Source organism: Carassius carassius, chromosome 23 (assembly GCF_963082965.1).
Source record: "Carassius carassius chromosome 23, fCarCar2.1, whole genome shotgun sequence".
In the NCBI taxonomy this organism is placed as follows: domain Eukaryota; kingdom Metazoa; phylum Chordata; class Actinopteri; order Cypriniformes; family Cyprinidae; genus Carassius; species Carassius carassius.
Genome location: NC_081777.1, coordinates 21724185 through 21747949, shown reverse-complemented (window position 1 = coordinate 21747949; position 23765 = coordinate 21724185). Strand labels below are relative to the sequence as shown.

General features: G+C 36.4%; 3 protein-coding genes and 2 pseudogenes across 3 annotated transcripts; 3 read left to right on the top strand and 2 right to left on the bottom strand.

The window, feature by feature from the left end:
• Positions 1-678: 678 nt before the first annotated feature.
• rapsn (receptor-associated protein of the synapse, 43kD) lies at positions 679-8947 on the top strand. Its single transcript, XM_059506523.1, has 8 exons — positions 679-2102; positions 2951-3289; positions 4758-4916; positions 5630-5728; positions 6096-6218; positions 6512-6565; positions 6711-6910; positions 6989-8947. Exons 1-8 carry the CDS (start codon positions 1878-1880, stop codon positions 7059-7061), a joined length of 1272 nt encoding a protein of 423 aa, XP_059362506.1. The 5' UTR covers positions 679-1877; the 3' UTR covers positions 7062-8947.
• Positions 8948-9002: 55 nt separating this feature from the next.
• Positions 9003-13015, top strand: LOC132101816 (zinc-binding protein A33-like). Its single transcript, XM_059507034.1, has 5 exons — positions 9003-9608; positions 9775-9870; positions 9955-10188; positions 11818-11944; positions 12364-13015. Exons 1-5 carry the CDS (start codon positions 9207-9209, stop codon positions 12873-12875), a joined length of 1371 nt encoding a protein of 456 aa, XP_059363017.1. The 5' UTR covers positions 9003-9206; the 3' UTR covers positions 12876-13015.
• Positions 13016-13322: 307 nt separating this feature from the next.
• On the bottom strand, positions 13323-15806 carry LOC132101945 (DNA-binding protein SMUBP-2-like; annotated as a pseudogene).
• Positions 15807-16136: 330 nt separating this feature from the next.
• On the bottom strand, positions 16137-17909 carry LOC132101815 (DNA-binding protein SMUBP-2-like; annotated as a pseudogene).
• A 1926-nt stretch (positions 17910-19835) lies between these two features.
• On the top strand, positions 19836-23664 carry agk (acylglycerol kinase). The gene is made up of 15 exons (XM_059506522.1): positions 19836-20259; positions 20394-20433; positions 20723-20802; positions 20902-20977; positions 21123-21215; positions 21345-21377; positions 21462-21556; positions 21649-21718; positions 21808-21887; positions 21966-22023; positions 22137-22284; positions 22600-22697; positions 22795-22865; positions 23022-23106; positions 23205-23664. The coding sequence occupies exons 1-15, from the start codon at positions 20150-20152 to the stop codon at positions 23334-23336; spliced, it is 1269 nt and encodes a 422-aa protein (XP_059362505.1). The 5' UTR covers positions 19836-20149; the 3' UTR covers positions 23337-23664.
• Positions 23665-23765: the final 101 nt, after the last annotated feature.

Sequence of the window (23765 nt, the reverse complement as noted above, 5' to 3'; positions counted from 1 at the left end):
ATGTTAGTACTATGGTCAAGGGCCATTTAAGTAACATTCATAATGAAAGTTTGCAAGAAAAGTGCTCATATTGCAACTGGTTTGTCTTGCTTTATGGTAATTTCCTTGTCGTCACCTCCGATCTCTGTTTCTAAGTGGTTTTTGACTGGATAGGAACTAAATATGCCACCTCGAGCTGGTTTAAAAGTTGAATGCTACAACTGTTTACATTTTACTTCACCATGCAGTGTATGAAAAAGCTGTCTGCCAGAGACACAAGCTTAATTTTGTTGACTTTTGTGGCTGGTTCAGATTTTTTTTAGTTACAATGAATTGCCTTTTGAAGTTGTAGACATTTTTTAAATAAACATTCAACATTGAATGTCAACATTCTCTTTAATTAAAAGCTAAAAATAAATGAGGTATTTAATTTTTTCCCCTTTGCCTAACAGTTATGATAATGTCATCCTCTCCTTGTCGTTCTGAACCAGAAGGCAAAAGATATTTTTAATAATGTCTATGTTTTTTTGTCCTTACAATGAAAGTAAGTGAGGTCCAATGCCGTTTTGAAACATTCTTCAAAATATCTTTGTGTTTCGCAGAAGAAAGTCATACTGGTTTGGTACAACATGAGGGTAAATTATGGCAAAAACACAATAAAAGATTTGTAAGAAGCGTTTTTCTTTTTTCTAGCACTGTTTTAAAATAGACTTGAAAGCTAGAAGCTACACAAGTATTTATTTCAAGGAATATATTTCGGTTTCCCCAAAAAGTGCTGAGGCAGTGTTTTAGCATTTCAGGAATTGTGTTATAACAAAGACGTGACTTACAACCACCAGATGTTCATTTTTGGAAAGACAAGCCATCTTGTGAATGGCAAGGTGGTAAATACTCCCTATTTGTATCCGTGAAGTTGGGTGTAAAAGGGCCAAAGAGAGCCATGTTCATTTGAGAACCCGACAATTCGATCCCATTGATGTGTTTCAAGAAGCAGCGGTACTGTAACTTAAGACAAATACCATGTCAGAGTTTGTGAACTATTCTGAGCATCAGTTGCTGAAACCAAGGCTGGGGGGCTGGGAGGTGGCACACCGAGCGGCTTAACAAGGCCCACCCACAGGAACTGCCACCCTCTATGTGGACTGTTGACGCGCTCTGCTTCACCGTTGTGAAATATCTGGCTGTTTTTAGACTTGTTCACATGATGTCCAAACCTAGGGACTAAATATTTCCCAAAGTTGTTCTTTCTTAAGGCTCCTTCACAGTCGTGGTGCTTGAGCCTCTTGACAGTGTGTGGATGTGGAGGTGAACAGCACTACTCTTGGTATGAAGATAAGACAGATAAGCTTCTTTTGTGACCTTGGATCTTTTCAGAGGCTGAAACTGGATTCCAGAAGAGACACATGGTCCAGAGTGACAAGGCCATCTGCTGTAGCGCCAGCACTACAGTGGGAGGGAAGAGAAAGATGGGGGGGGGGGAGTGAGTGTATGGAGAATTCCTCCCCCACGGGTGTGGAGGGAGTAGATATTCAGGGAGATCATTGCCAGGACCTTGTATTGAGACTTATTACTTTAATGTCACATTTTTCCCTTCAACTTTCCTTCCAGGCTTTCTGGAGCGACTGGAGTTGGGTTTTTAATGTCAAGAGATCCTCATTTTGTGATTCTTCAAAGTGATGAGCAATGGAGATCTGGACTCTGAAGACCTTGCAAGCTGTGGATCCAGTTTCTTCAACATCTCTTTGCACCCAAAGCTGAGAGTTGTGGATCAGTGACGCAAGTGGGTGCAGATCTCCGTGGTGGATTTTCACTAACACGTCTTTTGTTTTGGTGCGGTTACGGGGAAAGACAAAAAACGGTACGCTTGCGCTTCACCAGTGGGCCGAAGAGCCAAACGGATGGTTATTTTTATGAAGGACTTTGTAGCAGAAATGGGTCAGGACCAAACCAAACAGCAGATTGAGAAGGGACTGAAGCTTTATCAGTCAAATGACACAGAAAAGGCTTTATATGTCTGGATGAAAGTGTTAAGGAAGACATCTGATCCTGGGGGGAAGTTTAGAGTTTTAGGTTGTCTGATCACAGCACATTCAGAAATGGGGAAATACAAGGAGATGCTACAGGTAAGAGCCACGTAAACAGCCATCCTCCTGCTCCTTTACAATGATTTTTTTTTTTTTTTGTCAAAAACGTTGATATGTATCCATCAAATGACGTGGAGTGAACTGTTAAAGGATCATTTTTATGTTGTTCCAAACTTGTATGACTTGATTTCCTCTGGGGAAAACAAAAATGGAGACAATTTTGAAAACTGAGAAACTTTAGTTTTGTGTATATAATGAAAATCACTTGGGTTCAACATTGGACCCCACTGACTTTTTTGTGTTTCACAATCCACACAAGAAAGTCAGTCATACAGGTTTGAAAACAAAATGAGGTTGAGTAAATAAACTATGCCTTTAAAGTTTAATATCTGCTATATATGATATGCATATGATTTGCACTAATTTGTCTGTAACCTTAATGGAGGTTTCTGACGTACTGAAATATATACCAATTTGAATAATGCGGAACATGCATATAATACTGTATGTAACTTCCATAATTACATGGATGGTAAGGAGAGCCACATGCAATATGATCCTCAGCACCAAGCATCTTGTTGACATAAACCTCCTTGCAGAGGGACCTGCTTTCCCGAGTTCAGCAGAGACTTAATTTGCACTATGATGTGTTTAAACAACTGTAGCTCTCACATGATAATAATAAAGTGTGCTTGATATCTATTGTGGTATGAAGACAATTTTAACAGTAATCCTTTGTCTTGTATAGCATTATATCAGGTTGCAACAGGATGGGGAACACCACTTGAATGCTAACTATATGTAGTTTTAGAGTTCTCTGGAATAGTTTTATCATTGAACTAATTACTGTTGTTTTCTGTCCCCATGTATATGCCACCATCCATTAGTACTCCCTAGCTCAGATAAACACAGCCAGAGAGATGGAGGATCCAGACTACCTGACGGAGGGCTACCTGAACCTGGCACGCAGCAATGAGAAGCTTTGTGAATTCCAGAAGACGGTCTCATATTGTGAGACCTGCTTAAACATGCAGGGCACCACTGTCAGCCTACAGCTCAATGGGCAAGTGTGTTTGAGCATGGGCAATGCCTATCTGGGCCTTAGTGTTTTCCAAAAGGCCTTAGTAAGTTATGAGAAGGCCCTGCGATACGCTCACAACAATGATGACAAGATGCTGGAGTGCCGGGTCTGTTGTAGTTTGGGCAACTTCTACATCCAGCTTAAGGTATGACTGTTAAAACCTACTTACATTTTGAGAAACAATACATACACATATAATTTGGTCTTGCTACCACTTTTTATTTTTATATTTTATTTGTTCTTTTTTTTCTTTTGCTTGTGGCACACCTACTCAAGTCATCACACCAAATAAATAACATAAAAAAATCTTATACTTAAACTTCTTTAAAATCTGTCACAACTGGATTACATCTCTGGACACGCATTCTCTTAACCAAATTCATTAGGTTTGTTTTAGGATGCTTTTTAAACAGTATTGAAGGAGATCACAAGTATGCTGGGCACTTATTGGCTACTTTTACTTCACTATCAACTCATAAATGAAAACTAAATTCATATAAATAATAAGTTTCTTATATGAGCTTTTTAACATCACAAGATCTAGCAGTATGCTGGTACTACAGTTCAAAAGTCTGGTGTCAGTAAGATTTTTTCATGTTTTAGAAAGAAGTCTCTTTCTAAAGTGTCATGGCTGCATTTAATTGATCAAAAGATTTCTTGTCAACTGCTTTCTGTTTCAATATATTTTAAAATGTCATTTATTCCTGTGATGGCCATTGCTCCAGTCTTCAGTGTCACATGATCCTTCAGAAACCTTTCTAGCATTCTGATTTAGTGATCACTGTTGAAAATAGTTCTGCTGGTTAATATTTTTTTTAGAAGTTTAAAAGAACAGCATTTATTTGAAATAGAAATAATTTGAAATAATGTAAAAGCCTTTACTGTGACTTTTGATCAATTTAATGCATCCTTGCTAAATAAAACTATTAATAAAAAATAAAAAAAGAACTTTGAATCCCAAACTTTTGAACTATAGTGTATATATTTACTGAAGTAAAACACAAAGTATCTGTCAAAGTCATTGTATACTGTATACAAAGTATTTGTTTAATGTCCGTTTGGCCTGCAGTCACTTAAAGTTCTATTTAAGTGACAGAGTGACGCAGTTTTTACATGACTAACAAACTGTCTACATGTTATGTACAATGTGTTCAATGGCTAGATATAGGCATTTGTACTTACCTTGACACCAGAGATTTGAAGAGAGCAAATCCCCTGGATTCCCATGAAGGCCTGCTGTAATAAGTATGTGATGGAGGGGCATGCGGAGAATGTCAGCACTACTAGGGCCAATAATAAGACAGCCTCTTTTAGCTGTAGCAGAGCTATATCTCCCTGCCACAAGGGAAATGATTAACTTTGAGTGGTTGATTTCTTTAAGCATTCTCATTTACATACTTCATATTCAGATGTATTTCATTTTAATTGTTTAAATTACGCATTTATGCTTTGACTTGAAATATCATACCAGTAAATGCATCAGTCAGACTTTGCCGAGTTTTTGTTTGCTGTTTTGTATCAGCATTCTTTAAAGACCATATCCTATGCTTTATGTGCAGCTTATTTAATGCTTCTAATAAGTGTCCATATCTGCATATTTCGCTCTGTTGCAGGATTATGAGAAAGCACTCTTCTTTCCTTGCAAAGCAGCTGAACTGGTGAATGACTATGGTAAGGGTTGGAGTCTCAAGTACCGTGCCATGAGCCAGTACCATATGTCAGTGGCCTACAGGAAGCTGATGCGCTTAGCAGATGCAATGGAATGCTGTGAGGTACAAGCATCTAATTATGATACATCAATCATTTTTAAATGACTAACGTAGGTGAACCAAAAACATATGAGGCAATCTTTATGTGGAAACAACTTGTGTCACCTGGGCAAATTTAAGGCAGCATCACCTTAATCCCCCAGGATGCCACATGTTGATCATATTTATCAGTCCCCTTGGTGTAACCCTGGCCTCTGTCTGCTGCTCGGACCACGACACAACTGACAGGTGCAGTTATTTGTAGGACTATTTGTGCCAGCCCCTTCGACCAGCCCCTTTTACTATGGCTGATAAAAATACGCCAGTCCGGAGTCCATCCTGCTGAGGTGCTGTCTGAGAGGAGTAGAGCTTACCCTTAGCTCCTCGCTAATGACGAGGAGAGAAATATCACAGCCAGTCATTGCTTTGGACTGTGAGCGTCACAATGTGCTGTCTGTAAGCGGGCATTAATGCAGGCCATGTTCCAGCTGTTGCGCAACTTCTCAGTTTTGTATATTAGATTAATGGGGGTTGTTGGTTCATAAACTACCAGTAAAAATTTGGGAATAATTATGAATTTACTTTTTTTAAGTACCCTCTTATTCTCATCAAGGCTGCATTTATGTGATCAAAAATACAGGAATATTGTGAAATATTATTACAATTTAAAAGAAATGTTTGCTGTGGAGGACAGGACAACAGGTATATAATATTGGAAATGATCTTATGTCTCTCAGGAATCAATGAAGATTGCACTGCAGCACGGAGATCGGCCACTTCAGGCATTGTGTCTGCTTAACTTTGCTGATATTCATCGCTGTCAGAAAGATGCTGATGTAAGTTCTACTGCTTTTTTTTTTTTTTTACTATTACTAGTGCATTTAGCACATAACTTTAGTACAATTTTTTTTTCACTGTTTCACTTGCACAGAATAGTCCTTCACAGTTATGACCAATCTCATGATTGTCAGTTGTTTCTTATTACACATTTGAACCAAGCTCTCTATAATTAGATACAATGTTCAATGGTGCAAAAACAAAATATGCATTATGTACTCAACACAATTCAAAATGAATTGAAACAGCCAGAACCAAGATTATTTTTGATTAATTAGAGTTGTATTGCAAAATAGTCATCGAAGAGTGTCATAAGTGTGGCTTATAGCAATAATGCTTGTCTTTGTGTGCTCACTTTTAATACAGAAAGCATTCCCTCGCTATGAGTCCTCCATGTGCATAATGTCAGAGATCGGCAACCGCCTTGGACAAGCATCCATCTACGTTGGTGTGGGGAAGTGCTGGATTCTGCAGAAGGAATACGATAAGGTCCGGAAACTGATTTGATTGTGTAGTTTCCCTACAAATAAAGATTATTTATTAGCATCTATCATTCAGGGAACACCCACTGAACATTTCTATTAAACAATAAAAATATTCTTCACACTAAGAAAAAGGAAATGGCTGTTTTAAGAACTATTCACAGAAATGTTCTTTGGGGAACCTTTTGAAAACTTTTTTTTCTTTATTGTCTAGATGGACATTTGTGATCGACACATTTTATACATATTAAACACCATTCGTTTATTTAATATTTCTTTTTAATTTGAATACTGTCACAGGCTTTGGACTCATTGCAAAGAGCTCATGATCTGGCCGAGGCGATTGGAAACAAGGTGCATCTGTTTTAGAATAAGAGACAAACCTCTCATTTTCAACACTGCTCCTGAAGCAGTGGAGTTTTAATGACAAAAGAAGATGTTCTCTAATAGTATTAGCATTAGTGCTGTTTTTGAATATCTCTGTGGACTTCTCTTCCAGCTGTGTATCCTGAAAGTGCACAGTCTGTGTGAAGGCATCTACCGCTGTAAGGAGCAGCAGGAGGAGTTGAGAGAGCAGGTGGTGAAGTTCCTGCAGTGTGTGGAAGAGCTAGAGCTCTACTGTGGCATGTGTGGGGAGTCTATCGGAGAGAGGAACCAGCAGCTGCAGGCTTTGCCCTGCTCTCACATTTTCCACCTCAAGTATGTATTTGTGTGTTTATTACTCTCTTTAGCCCCCAGCTATCTATGTTGCTTACTATCTTCTTTTCACACATGCAGGTGTCTGCAGACAAATGGCACAAAGGGCTGCCCAAAATGCCATCGTTCTTCAGTGAAGCTGGGTTTTGTATGAGATTGCACTCTTGCCTCGGACTGAAAGGTTGAATCCCATTATAGTGACCCGTCTGGGAGTAGAAGTTCCAGAGCCTTCTTTCAGGAAGCTTTCTAACTGGACAAAATGAGGGCTTTCAGTATTTCCATCCTGTCTTTATGGCAACTTGGAATAATGTGGAAATGACAGGACATGGATTAAAGTTCAACACAGAGACGTCATGAAAGACAACAGATATTACACTGAACTGACCTTATAATACTGCATTGGTTTGAGACAGAAAAAACAGCCTTTGATTGGACCATGCAGCATTGATATCCTGTCAATGAGGATATTCATCAACAAGGTGAGAGCTTTGCATAGCACATGGTTTCCTTATGGACATTATTGTTCTGTTATCACAGCAGAACAGAACAAAACATGTATATTTAAATCATTTATAAGTTTCTAAGTGATTTTTAATCAAGTTTCAAGCCCTAATCAATTTCTTTAGATTGTGTAAATAATTCATGAATGCTACAATCAATGTAATTTTAAAAAGATAAATAAGATAGATCTTATACTGTCAGTGGTATAAGATATGCTGAGAGATGCTGTTCTGTTTGAGTTTGTTTGAGGTTTGTTTTGAGCTTGTAGTAAACTCAAATGTCTCTAACTGCCTCCTGTTAGTGAATGGTAATATTCTGGAGTAACAGGGGCATGTGTTCAACTTATTCACTTGACCAATTATGCATTTTGTTAATTATTTATGACAATTATTTATTTATTTTAATAAGAACCTTATACAGTACACACAACATTACTACATTTCTGATAACAGCTAAATTAATTTACTTTGTTGAATCTACAAAATGTGAAAAATATTTTTTTCTTTTCTTTTTTCATTTATAGTATGTGCAGTTAGAAGGACAGGTTGCTGATATCAGCTCTAAAACCTTATGATTAATCTCCTTAATCATTAATTTTTTATAAATCTTCAGAGATCTCAAATGTGCATATGCAACAAAAATATAATTTTCCAGCATGTATAGCACTAAAGTATTTGAGTGTGTTTAATCAGAATGGCCCAAATATTTTATCCTTATTTCTTTGTGGGCACTTTCATTAATTTTTCAGTCAAAATAAATATAATCAAATTGCCATATGTATGATCAATTGATGATAGATTTTCATATTTCTTTTTTAATCATCATCTTTGATCATCTGATGAATATTCATATTTTGTTAATGACTAACTAGCAATTCTCTAAACTTTTAAAAACTGCTAAATTGATTTCTCATTTTACTTTGTAAGGACTTCAGATATAATCTGAGGTCTTGTGCATGTTTCTTCTGACTCCTTCTGATCTTCTTTTTGCCACTTTAATTGTTTCATAACTAAATAATAAAATACAAATTAAACACATCCAAAGACATTTTATAAAATATGATACATTTTGCTATAGCTCTTGCCACAAGAATAATAAGCATTTGCAATGTAAGAGTTTGTGATGTTGAATGCTGGATGTGATCAGGCATTTTCTTAGAAATAAATAATAAAACAACATGACAGAGATTTCTAATTGTTTAACTTATTAATATATGGGAGCAATATGTAAAAATGCTGCTTATGTATTTCTCTTTTACCTTACTTTCATTTTATAGTAACTTCTATTACTTTGTCCTTCTATTCTAAGCTTATCTCCCTGTTTACTAACTGCATGCTGTATAAAGCTGGTTCACATCCTGGTTGGCAACAGGTCATAACTACCTCTCCACATTTGTCCTTCTCAATACTTGCATATTTATGCAGCAGTATCTTCTGAAAATGAGACTGAAAATTTTTTTTAATTACGAGAAGTCCTGTATATAAATACATATTCAATCAACTTTTTCTTGTAAATATTCAATAAAATACATTTTTTGCAGCTTGTTTTCTGATGAAGTGTGTCTTTTAAATTAAACCACGGCATGACTCATTATGAACAAATGTCCCAAGCTATGATTAGGAAAATACATGTCCTCCTCAGAGTAACACAGTGACATTTCTGACATGTTTTAGAGGAGTTACTAAAAGTTTAGAATTCAGGTCAAACCGGTCTATCCCAGTCGCACTGCACTTTACTTTCATCTTGCAAGTTTTCTAAACACCTGAGAAAGACTTTTGGATCTGCAAATTCAGCACCGATGTCTCAAGAATTTTCTTTCTCAATGGAGGATCTACAGTGTCCGGTGTGCTGTGAGATTTTCAATATCCCTGTCATACTGAGTTGCAAACATAGCTTCTGCAAAACCTGCATTCAGACACACTGGGACCGTATTGGAACGCGGCAATGTCCTCTGTGTCACCGTACAGAGCACTCATCCAGGCCTCCAATCAATATGGTTCTAAAGTTAGCCTCGGATGTCTTCAAAAAGAAGCCAGAGCAGTTCATGGCTAAATCGGTGGAATGCTGCTCAAGACACAACGAGCAATTGAAGCTTTTTTGTCGGAAAGATGCAGAACTTATCTGCATTGCTTGCACGTCATCAAGGAGTCACAAAAATCATGAGTACTGCCCGATAGCTGAGGCAGCATCAGACATAATGGTAAGGAAACATATGTTAACCTTTTTTAAAAAAAGAGTTTTATGTGATTTGTAGTTAGATATGAGCAGATATCTATGTAAATATAAACTAAGTGTGTATCTGTACAACTTGTCAAAGTTCTCTTTGATTTGTATATAAATGCCATTTCCATACACATACCCTACAGAAAGAGCTCACAAATAGATACAATCCTTTGAAAAAACAACTAACCACCTTTGAAAAATTAAAGGAGAGCTTGGTGGAACTGGAAACATACATACAGGTGAACTATATGCACATACTTCAACTTAAACTTGAATTCCTTCAGGATTATCAAATACAATTCATTTTTTATTCTAATTTACAGAAACAAGCTGCCGAGATTGCTGCTGAAGTAAAACTAGAGTATGAACAGTTACATATAATCCTGAGGGAGGAGGAGGCAGCTCGACTCATTGTACTTCAAAATGAGAGCGAGAGCAAGACAGCGACCGTGAGAGAGAAACTGGAGGAGGTCAATAAGAGCATTGAAGAGCTCTCTGACATCATCAAATACATAGAGCCCATCATAACAATATCGGATGATCTCACGTTTTTAAAGGTCAATGTGCATTTAAAACATTTTACGTAAAGGTACCGTGAGCCATGTTAGCCCGTTAACTTTACCTCAGCTCACTGTGTTAAAGAAAAACTCATTGGTCTATTTTCCTTTGACTTTGTATTCCTTAATCACGGTTGGCTGTGTAACAGCAGGTTCACACATAACGCGTTTTAATTGTGCCGTTTTTAAACTGTGTTTTGATGGAACGACCATGAGTCTTGGCGTCTCGCGCATGAGCGCCAGCAGTCAATGTGAAATTGTGAATCGAGATGTTCTTTTTCATTAGCGCTCGTCTCACGTTTTTTTTAAGCCGTTGTTGATGTAAGAAATCCTGAATAGCCTATTTTACATCCTACAATATCATAAATTCTCCAAGCTGCCTGTTGCTCATATAGCTATGAACTGCTATGTATACGCACAAAATGATTGACAGGTAAAGCATTAATTGTCTTCTGATTGACTTAAGCCTGGTTCACACGGGACGATTTTAAAATTGTCGGCCGATTTTCCAAACCTGAGAGACCCCACACACGGCGATAAAAAAATCACGGGTCTAACAGTTTTGGTCATACAGTGTGTGGTGTGCAGCCACACGGCAAAATCAACACATCACACACGAACCGATTTGGCTCCCGAGCTTTCCCAGGTCAGACGGAAAATCTCGCAAAATCCCTCAAGATCAAACGTGACTTCAGAGTAAACAATCATGGCGGACGAAGAGGATGCAGTGGCCTTAGTTTGTGCTTTGTTTTTAACCGAAAAAAAACATAAGAAAAACAAGAAACCGGACTTTCTGGTGTGACATGCCGCCGGCTGTTTTGATTTTGTTTCCCGGTCCTTCCTCGCTGCCTCGTCACCTCGCTTTCTGATTGGCTACACGCCACAGTCCAAAGGCTGCGTGATCGTTTGTCCTCGTGTATATATATATATATATATATATATATATATATATATATATATATATATATATATATATATATATATATAAATGAAATGCTATACACAAAATTATCCTTCTTATCCTAATCACTGAAGTGTATATTAAAGCCTGGTTCACACGGGACGATTTTAAAATTGTCGGCCGATTTTCCAAACATGAGAGACCCCACACACGGCGATAAAAAATCACGGGTCTAACAGTTTTGGTCATACAGTGTGTGGTGTGCAGCCACACGAACCGATTTGACTCCCGACCCGAGCATTCCCAGGTCAGACGCAAAATCCCTCGAGATCAAACGTGACTTCAGAGTAAACAATCATGGCGGACGAAGAGGATGCAGTGGCCATAGTTTGTGCTTTGTTTGTAACCGAAAAAAACATAAGAAAAACAAGAAAAGGCGATGGTCAAAGAAGTGGAGACAAAGTCCTCCATCTCCGACGTCCACCGTATATATATATATATATATAACATTTACAAAACCTTTATGAAAGGTTCGCTATTTCGCCTTACTTGAAATAAATAAAAAGTGTTTTAAATGATTACAATTTTGCCTATACCTTTACATTTTCTCTACCTACAGGAATGTAAGGAGGCAATAAAACGGTACTGTACACAATGGTTTTTAATTTAAAGTTTTAATTTAAGCAGTATGTCCGTTTTTTATTTTCACACAAAACCAATAATGATTTTATTACAGGACTAGCTACACTGCTCCTGAAACAGAATATCCCAAAAAGGCACTTATAGATGCGCTTCAGTACCTTGGATCATTAAAGCACGGGGTCTGGAAAAGACTGGAAAGAGATGTACACCACTGTAAGTATATCAAGTCCTTTATAACACGAGTTCACCCAAAAATGACATGTTTGTCATCATTTACTCATGATTTCTCACATGTAGCATAAAATGAGGTTAATAACATAACTGTCCCCAAACTACCCCCCTTTTTTTTTTTTTTCTTTTTTTTTTTTTTTTTACAAAAGTAGACTATAGGGACCAGCAGCAAGTCCATATGACTTTGGCAGTATATTTCAAGTATTTTGAATACATTATCTGTGTCATATCTCTAAAATCTCATTAGCATTTCCCTGTTTTCAAACTTGACATCTTAAGATGTGTTTCAGTGTGTAAATATAATTTATAATTTACAACAGATTCTTTAAAATGAGTAATCAATACACTGCTAGGTCTATGCAAAATAACGAGAGGAGATTTGTTTTCTGTTATCTTTCCAGCCTCTGTCAATTTGGATCCAAACACGGCACACCCTAACTTGATCATTAAAGATGAACTCACCACCATCACCTATGGGAAAAACCAGCAGCTTCCTGATAACCCTAAACGCTGCACAAGCCGCATGGCAGTACTCGCTGCAAACAGCTTTGATTCAGGAAAGCAGCGCTGGTATGTAGAGGTGGCATACAGCAAAGAGTGGTACATTGGCGTGGCACGAGAGTCAATAAAGAGGAAGAACGCAGTTTTTCTCAACCCGAAGGAGGGTTTCTGGGTAATTTCAAACAATGAGGAATCATACTGGGCTCAGACCTCTCCCCGCACACGACTAACCCTGAAAAAAACCCCACAGATAATCACAGTTGAACTGGACTATGATAAAGGAAAGGTTTCCTTTTCTGACGGTGTAGATGGTGGCAGTATTTACACATTTAAAAATAAGTTTACTGAGAGAATCTTTCCTTATTTTGCCACTGGGATAAAGGAGGGGAGCACACTTAGAATCTGTTTTTAATATTCAGATAATGGGATACAAAAACGCTACATTCATTTGAACATGCAACAACAACAAAACATTAATTAATCTGCAAATTTCAAAAATAAAAAAAATCACATTTTACCCAAAATAAAAACCAAGTTTATTTTCCATCCAGACTTTTAATTTACAATTATTTTTTAAAGGTGATTATCATTAATTTCCTATAGCTGTAATACAGTATTTTTGTACTATCTGCTTAAATCTGCATAAATTATGTTAGTATGCATATTATTATGTGATTACCTCTGTTGAAACAGATTTGTTGACTCACTCACTTTTTTTATACTATACTCATTTTATACATATACTGTCATTCTCACTAAGACCATAAAGTGATTTTTATTTGAAGAGTTTTTATGCTATGTTCATGCATCACTGCACGCATAAAAAATGTTTACACCACAGCATGTTTCATATTCCTTTAAGGATGTTTCCATTTTGTAATTTTTTACTTCAGCTAAACGCTTATTCCTGATTCAGAACATTGCAGAGCTATTTTTAGGGCTAAGCATTTCCAGCGTAGAGTATCATCTACCTGAGTACTCTGGAAGTCACTCAGGACAGCCAAAGAAAACTACTATAGTACTTACAGTATTACAAATACTGCAATTCTGTTAACTCAATCAGACCATGATCTTAAATTAATAAATTCATTCTTTCATTATAAACAGATAATATTGTAAAGTCTTGTTTTGACACAGCCTTAAAATTAGCAGTGTACAAAGAAAGCTGATCAAACCATACCACAACCAACCAACACAAAAAGCACATTCATGTTTTTTATTTAATATTCAGTGACACATTCTGCAAGAAAATCTGACACATTTTAATAGCTCAAAGTGCCTTGAGGGTAAAATTTAAAAGCCTTTCACATAGACCAAACTGTCAAAAGTCAAAAGTTTTTTTGTCTTATGATTTATTCGAAACATTGCCACCTGAAGTACTCCTGGTGTGTTCACCGTGCAAATCCTCCACTAACTGCATCCATGGAGCTCATAATGCCACCTGAGTCTCTTATGTCCTCTTGTGGACAGATATATCAAGCTACATTACATGAGTACATGCTGTATATTGACTAAATATATTAAATCCAGCATTAAATGGACCCAAGCCAAAGCTCTGCTCTGCCTGTGCACTTCAGAGCTTTATGAGATAACTGGAAGATTACATATGACATAATAATCAATGCATCAATCACTAAGAGACACAGTGGAGCAACTACTTAAGCTCCCAACAATAATTCTGCAAGACATAAATCTTTTGCAGGGATTTCAGACTAGCATTAGGCTGGGTATTTTAAGCACAGCCAGAGTTATTCAGAAACCCACTTTTCAGTCACAGTGCCAGAATTTCTGGTATTTGTGATTTGTTTGCCATTTAACCATGCCAGTGTGAATCTGTAATAAATAGCAGCTGTTCTCAGCTTTATTCAGGAACTCATAATAACCAAAATGTTTGTGAAGCCCACACTTAAAGCATAGAAATCTTTCAACCGTCACAATTAAATTAAACAACATCAGATTGATCTAGTGTCTCCTAGAATCTCAGTTATTTTCGTCTTTGGCTTTAGTTTTTTTTTTTAGATGCCTTTGAGTTTAGAGTCTAGATTTCTCTGCAGATATGCTTTTTTATTTGGATCTATTGATTTGTCCTTCTATCAACTTCCTGCATGAAGCAGAACCCATTATTTACTTATCCTCATTCTAGCTTGAACTTTTGCCTTGTCTCCACATCCATGCACCTAAAAAGACCATACTTTCTTTTAAATGCATTTTGCATCAAATATCTTTAATTTAAATGTTTTACACGTTTTAAAGGTCATATCATACATTTTTTATTATTTTATAATATATTTTAATTACTATTCTCAACCCTCACTCTGAGATTTTTTGTTAGCATGCTTTTAAAACTCTGATGTCAACACTCTCTACACTTGTGAAATGAGAAAAATCACTTGAAGTGGTCAGGAACATTGTTAAAAAGAACTTCATCCACTTAATTCTAACACTGAGTGTTTGGTTTTTACGAATAATCGCATCTAACCAGCTAGCTCTGTGTTACATCACAACTGTAAAGGTCGTGTTTCTTAAAGATACAGTCTGCTTTCATTTTATAATGAATGCTTATTTAAAAATAAAGCAAAATATGGTTCTTCATTATATGACCCCTGTGATATAAAATAAAAAACAAGTTATTTCAGGTATATGGTGACTCAGACAGTATTGTCTGTTATAGTAGAGGCATAGCTGCCCTAGTGTCAGGACACTGGCTTTGCACTTCACAAAACCACAAATGCTGTTGGCTTTAACCACAGCATCAATGACAGCATCAAAATCGTCATCTGGCATGGCACCTGAAGCTATATCTGTGGTTCTTACTTTTACCTTATTGTTTCCTTTGAAAGAAACACATATTGATGAAGTGCAACAGAATGAAAGAAATTGGGATATAGAACACAAACCTTTAGAAGTTCCTTTGAGTTTCTTAACAGACTGGCTTTTACTTGCATTGGGATCTGGTTCCCGTCTCACACTCTGTTGTTTTTCCTGGCTTTTCTCCTCTCGTTTCTCCTGATCCCAGTGCATTCGCTCCAAATGCAGGCTTTTCAGATCAACAGCTGGCTTTAAGAGTCCTTTCTGTAACTCACCTTGTAGCTTCGCTGCTGTACCGGGACACTGTGATGCAATGGTTTTTCCCTTCTCTCTGGCTTTCATGCCTTAAACCCATTTTTTCAGAGAGCTCATGGACCAGCATACGCACAGGAAAATTTAGCACGGAAGGAAACTGTAGCTTTGTTTTGTTTGGGTCTTTCAGAAAGTTTGGAAGTTGTTCCTTTATCTCTGTTTTCTTATTTTGTGTCTGATTGGCATCTTTGCGTTTGTTTGATATGTTGGCCAAGCTGAACATTGGACTGATTCAGTCCTCTACTTTTGTTGTTTGCACTTTTCTTCTGTTCTGTTTTCCTGCCTTGGATCTTGGGTTTCTGTTTGTACACAGCATCTTTGCTGTAGATCTGTTTGTCCTTTTCGTCACGGATGTAATTCTGCACCACACAGTCTTCCAGGTACACAAAGGCAGTACAAACCTCTCCATGTTCAGACATATAGTCCACTGGGGATTTCAGGAAGTCATGGTTTCAGCAGTCTGAGAATTGCACACTACCACAAGCTGGCACCAGTCACAGCCACACTTATCTTTCTGTACATTCAAAAAAAAAAAACATTCAAAAGGCATTTCATAGCTTAATTAAGCACTAATATTGTGTTTTGAGCTGATATCAACCTTGATTTCTTTTGGACTGCTCATCTGTATCATTTCATTCAGGCCACAGCTTGCAGTGTCAGTGAGCAGAAGAGGAGTTCTGGTTTCCTCAACATCAGCAACACCTGGAAGGTAAGGATTTGAAAGAAGCTAATCTAAGATGCATCTATTTGATCAAAAATATAAAAAATCCTGTGAAATATTTAAATTTTAATATATTTAAAAATGTCATTTATTTCTGTGATGTCAAAGCTGATTTTTTAGCAAACACTACTCCAATCTTAAGTGTCACATGATCCTTCTATGATGATTTGCTGCTCAAGAAACTTTTCTTATTATTATCATAGCAACTCACCCCAAAAAAGCAAGTATTTCTCCACTGAAGTGTGTGCGATTAGTTTGCCCTCATACATCTGCTCTGAAACCTAGCCCACCCCATGATGGCACTATTCATACAGTACTGAAAGGTCAAAATTCGAACCACTGAGTCTCCATATTTCTTTCTCAGACTCTCCATTAAGCTGACAGACAGGCCTTTAGATGCAGCACTGTGAAAGACATAAATAACATTCATAATCTGAAATACTGACCAAATATCATGTATATTAATAGTTATATCATGAAAAGAAAAGGTTAAGAGCTCATCAAGAATAGATACCATAAACCAACTATTTCACAACAGTAGGATATATTCCTTTTCCTTCATACCTCTGTGATTTGATGGTTGGTGGCAGCTGTTTGTAATCCCCAGCCAGTATGCACTTGCGTGCTTTGAGCAGAGCAATCCAACAGCTGCTCTCTAGAGCCTGAGCACTCTCATCTATCACCACCAGGTCAAAATGATCATTAGGAAGATGTTTGAGAGGACCATCATCAGAGGCTCCTATATTACACAAATCAATCATATCTGAGTTTAAATCAGGAATAAACAAACATATAATAAAATTGATGACTGCTAAGAAAGGTTTACTTGCTAGTGTTAGTTGCTAGAATAACATGGGCTCTCTTCAGGATCTGAGTGATTGCTGTTTCCTCCCTTGTCTTTAGCTGACGCCACAGTTCCTCTATTTCCTGTCTCAGATTGCTCCGTTTGCCTTTGTCTTTTATCAATGCATTTATTTATTTAATTAAAACATTTTGACTATTCCAACAAGGCCCCAACACATATGTGAATACTATAAAGTCTAATGTGTCATATTTGATATGAAAATTTATACGGTCTCTAAATTATCAACATGTTCAAAACTTGTCTTCCAACTGCTAAAACTTGTCTCTCTCTAACTGATAGATCATACTTTTTAGCAAGTAAAATACTTTTTAATATAATCATAAAACGGTCCATTTCTGGTTGTGGTACACATATATTTTTGCTTTGAAATTACAGATTTTTAAATTTCTTTTATATTGTTGGTAATATTTTAAGATTAACTCTTACTGAACTGAAGCAATACATACTTTAACTGATTATCCATACATCACTTTTAGAAAAATAATTACTGTATAGCATGTTTTGCTCCCTACAATTAAAACTACAGAGCTTTGATCATAAAACTAAGCGTTTAAATATCGTCTTACTAAAGATCATTTCATACCGAGTCTGAAATTTTCATCAGATTTTTTTCACAGGTTAAAAAATAAATTTGCCCTCACGCTCAATCACATTTAAACACTTCCTCTGAAACTTTAGTCTGTCATAAAAAAAATTCAGATTAGGTTAGATTTTTCTGTACTTTCATCCGTAGCAAGCATTTTGATAGGAAAGGATGAAGAATATGAAAAAAAAAATAACGCATATGAAAATTTGGGACTTTTGTGCAAGGACCTTAAGACATATTATTGGCAGCTATAGAGTGGCAACTGATATGTTTATGTGTCTTACATAAATAGGTCATATATACAATACATATAATATTATATACTGTATATTATACTTGTATTGTTATAACAATATAGCTATTAATATTAATTTAAATAAAATATTTTTTGAAACAAAGTGCTTGTGCATGTAGAGCAAATTTCATCAAGCTTATTTTTTTAAGACTAGAATTTTTTCTTTGACAAAAAAACTAATATTTAATAATACTAGCTGTATGGACTGCTAAACGCACATATGTACCTTGACAGTCTCCTGTAGGTCACATCATTTGCCAGCTACATTAGATTGTAAAGTCCATCTCTGTCATCTTGCGTGTCATCAAAAGCCACCGTCAGTGATGCTTGAGCAACACGTGTCACCTCACCTGAACCCAACTGAGATAGCTGACTCTGACCCTGACCCTCTGCCTGATACAAACCTATAATAATACAAAATTATAGAATACAGTACTACAGAATACAAAAGATAGTAAATAATATTCGAGTCATATTGTGTGAAGTGGCTCATTCATCAGTATTGTAAGTACTTCAATAGATAAGAATGTCTCAGCAGGTCCATATGTGATGCTGGGCAGAACTGAGGGTCTATACATTTCCTGGGTTCAAAAGCTACCAGGAGTCTGCCATACATGAGAGTCTGATGGCTTGCGATCTGAAGTTTCAGCAGGTACACTCCTTTGTACTGTAGATTCTTGGGAGATAAATTATCCTGCCATGCTCTGTCAATACAAACAATATTTAAACAAGAAGTTAATTTGTTATTCATTAATGAAAAAGAAATAGCTATCTAGATACAAATGAAGAACAACGTTTTCAACCTCCATAGCTGTCAAATCAACTCGATGGATAACTAAGAGGATATGCCTGACTCTTCCTCTGGTTATTTACAACTTAATAATAAACATTGAAATGTTTATAAGGTAAAAAAATAATAATTGTGCCTACTGACAAAAGTGTATTGCTGTGTTCAAATGCCATACTATCATACTACTCTTACTATTTCTGCAGTATCCAGTATGTATGCTGTATAGTGTGCAAATTTTCTGTATGCATCAAATACCCGGATGACCTACTATATTTACCAGAATCTGATAAATATAACTCAAGCACACAGAAATCAGTACAGAATCTGTGTTCGGAATGGCTTACTTCTCTACAACTTCTATATTGCAGTAAGCTGCGTGTATACTGTGAATAGTAAGTTAATGTTCTGTATGCATGGAATGCCCGGATTACCTGCAACATTTGCTGAAATGTGATGTATGCATCTGAAGACACTGCATGAGATACTGTTTCCCAGAATGCATTGAACTTGCATTCATTTATTAATATTTTTAAGTATGATAATTAATACACTGTTTTATAATGTACTACAGTACTGACATATAAATATCTACCACCTAACTACTATCTACACAATTATTATTAGTTCTGCTCAGTATGTAAAGTCCATTAACTAAGAAATTAGTTCAATTGTTCAAAACAGCATTAACTAGTATGAATCCTTAATTAACAAGTCTTTGTAAAAAGAATGGGTAATCCATTTATTTGTTAGGTAACAACCTCATCAGTTGTGCTGAATTAATGTTTTGTCATGTGACAACACTTTAGCACACTACTCTGAAACATTTGTTGCTTGTTGTATACTGTTTCACACACAAATAGTAGACAGTATACACTGGGCAGTAAGCAGTAAACAAATATGTCATTTCGCACACAGCCTTGTTTATTTATAACAGCGCATGCACTAGAAACTGTCCGTCTCTAAAGTCAATCCCACCCTGTACAGAAGTTCCTGGCACTGTGATTTCGTTACGAACAGAAATAGTATTGACCTATTAAAACATAGAACGACAACATAATCATTTGAGATATATATAATAACTTTTATTTCAAAGGTAAAGTACAAAATAGTCACATTTTACGACAAAATTGATGCGGAACGTATATTGCCCTTGAGGAGGAATATAGATGTTGCACCGATCATGCTTTGAGAGGAACGATGGAATGTCAACGGTGAAGATCGACACTCAAATCTTGTTGCGTTTCCGTGCAATAGTGTACCTTCATTTGGGATATTTAAAAATACAGTTAATATACAGTAATACAGAATAATGGCTCGAGTAGTGAAAGTGTTTCGGACATTAAGAAATCACTGGAAAAAATCCACATTTGCTGTGTGTGTGATGTCATATGGAGGACACTGGCTGTATGGAAAGCACTGGTTTGTGTTATTACATATCTGACTGATTATCTATCTATCTATCTATCTATCTATCTATCTATCTATCTATCTATCTATCTGTCTGTCTGTCAACTCATTAACTGTACTAATTAATTCTAGTACTCTTTTCACAGTGACAGTGTCCTGCAACGAGAAGCGTGTATAGAGGCCAGGGTAAGGAAAATGTAGTTTGAAAACAACGTGCTCATGAATGTCATTTTCATATTTGTCAGTTCTAGTTTTTTACATTTTTATTTCAGTTTAGTTATTTTTGTACGTCAAGTTAAATTAAGTTAAAATGAGAATTGTTTTTCTGGCAACTAGTTGAAATAAAGTAAGCGCAATCCACGAATGTTTATTTTTTTTTAAGTAACTTTTTTTTTTTAGTTATAGTTTTAGTTTACTGTAATGACCCAGTACTCGAAGGTACATTACAGGTAAATATATTGTATGTGATTTCCAGGCATTTGGTCAAAAGTTAATTGGACCTCAGGAGCATCTGAAGAAAGCCATGGTCATTCTAAATCCTGCTGCCTGTAACGGGTATGATTGATTATACTCATGGCCCTCACTGTGCTATAAATACATTTTTTTAAGCTGTGTGAGTTTGTTTGTGTTATCTTAGTTATACTTTCTCTGCAGAAAAGCTAATAGGTTGTTTGAGAAGAATGCAGCTCCCATTTTACACTTAGCTGGTGTGGAGGTCAAAATTGTGAAGGTAACATTCTTTATTGATTTAAATGCTAAGGTCCTTTGGTACAGGTTCTTTTTCTATGTATTTTAGTGTATTAATTATTGTTAATTAATTATTAATTAATTAATTATTAATAATTTGTGATTTGTTGCTCAATTGCCTGTAACAGACTGATTATGAAGGCCAGGCAAAAAAGCTCATGGAACTGATGGATCAAACAGATATGCTGATCATTGCTGGAGGTGATGGGACATTACAGGAGGTACAGAAGTATCTTCATAAAGTGGGATTATATATATATATATATATATATATATATATATATATATATATATATATATCTGACAATTTTACCATATTTAAATGTTTGCATGTGTTGATTGTTACACAGGTGATAACTGGCTTACTGCGCAGAGCTGATGAGGTATTTACTAGTAATAAAACTGTCTGGTTTAAGTTATTAAACTATATTAAGTTAGTTTTCTGAATTTGAACTACTGTACCACAGGAGACCTTCAGTAAAATACCAATCGGTTTCATTCCTCTGGGTTCCAGTAACTCTTTGAGTCAGAGTCTACATCTGGTTTCTGACAACAAAGTACAGTAAGTTTCAGGACTTCACTTTTCAAGAACATTTTTGCCAAAAAGTAGAAAAGTGTGATCCTATGTCATACATTTCTGTTTTTGTTTTTCAGGCACATTACCTCTGCAACCCTGTCAATACTGAAAGGAGAAACAGTTCCACTGGATGTTCTTCAGATAAAAGTGAATTTGTTAGGCAGTTTGAAAAAGAACTCATTAAGGTTTGCCAGCTTTTGTTCACACAGAGTTGATTATGTAATTTCTGTTTTTAGAGTGAGAAGGAGCAGCCAGTGTTTGCTCTGTTTGGCTTACGTTGGGGTGCATTCAGAGACGTCGCTTCTTCTGTCAGCAAGTATGCTTATAATTTTTTTATTCACAGCATAAATATAAAATGCAAATGTGTATTTCTAATGTGAATTTTTCTTTTAAGATATTGGTACCTTGGCCCCTTGAAAACAAGAGCAGCACATTGGTTTAGTAGCCTTAAGGTGAGTGCTGCTCTTTACATTGTTTTGACATTGATAGCTCAGTTTCAACATATATTAAGGCCTTCATGTGAGTTAACAATATTGGATTGATCACAATATCTTCTCTCTTACAGCAGTGGCCACAGACTCACCAGGCCTCCCTCTCTTATCTGGCTCCTGTACCTCGTCCACCTGATCTTCCCACTGAAATACCACCCCGGCCGAACCTCCTCTACCGCATCTACAGCAGACTCAAGAACTACTGGAACCCTCCTATAGAAGGTGGTTTAGCACTTTTATAGTCATTTCTCCATATAAAATATAGTTTATGGATATTAGCATTCTAATATTGTCTCAAAGCAGGTTCAAAACATAATCATTCATAAAACATAAGAAGCAATGTCTTCAGTCATCAAGAGTCCATGCTGTGAACTTCAGTCCAGCATTTAGCTGATCCTGATAAGTTCTCGTTGTTACAATTGTAAACATGACTTTTTCTGAGTTTTATGAATCAGACATCCAGCCAATGGGTGTGACGTCTGAGACTATAGGATGTCTAACATTTTAATTCATGTTTAATACCTTTTCTGTTGGTAGAGCCACCAAAAGAGCCTGAGCCAGAGCGATGGGAGAGCAAAGACATTTCTACATTGGAGCTCACAGTTAGCACACACAATAAGAACCCTGTCAAAAGAGTGAGTACTGATATACAGTAATAGTTGCTCTTCATGGGAATATATGTAATCTAGTTCAATAGAATATGTCCTGACTGGTATCATTTACTGTCTTCAGCGTGAGGACGATTCTATGGTGATAACACTGGACTCAGACTCTCTCACAGTTGGTCAGTTCATCACAGAAGGGTGAGTGTCATCCACAAAACTGCTTGTGAAAGGAGAAATGGGAGGTTTACCTCATGTTGAATCAGTTGCACTTTTTTTGTCTACTGAACTTCAGTGACTTCATTTAATTTGCCATTAAAACCTTTTTTTTTGACACTATAACTCTTTGTCATTCAGAACTAAGAAAGTATTGAACCCGATGGAGTCCATAGAAGATGCTTCGCAGATAGAGGCCAGTGCTGCTAGTCTCAGTCTCCCAGAGGTCAGGATATTATTAGAATTATAAGATTGTAATCATCCATTGATCTAAGCTGTGATGCAGCCATTAAGATCCATTTCTTTTCTTCTCCTTGTCCACAGGAGGGTGCCGGCTTTTATGACATTGACAATGAGGAATATGAGGCGATGTCTGTGGAAGTGAGACTGTTACCTCGGAAACTGAGGTTCTTTTGCAGTGAAGAGCGCAGAGAGCAGCTTGCTCAGGCTCAGTGATGATGGTTGTTAAAATGTGTAAAGGAGCCTGCGGGACTGCTGACGAAACTGGAAAACATACACCAAAAAGAGGAGTCAAATGAACTTTGAGTTCTCATAAAGGTCACCATTCTCCAACTGAACAATCTGTGGTCTATGGACTTTAAGAAACAGCAGTTAGATTATTATTTTGTTGGTTTTTAACAGCATGGATGATGTTATTAACTTAATACAGGTATGTTTACTTTAAATGGCTCAAGAACTTGCTTAAGAAACTCAAAGCAATACATGATACTGTAAGTGTCTGACCAGATGAGGACCAAGAATAAAAGTCATTATTAATCTCTTATTTTGCATTTTTGAAGACTTCCCCATGCATTTTTGATAATCTTGTAGCTTCCTGCAGGTAAACCAGTGTTTTGTTTTTCTAAAAAAAACAAAAACAAATAC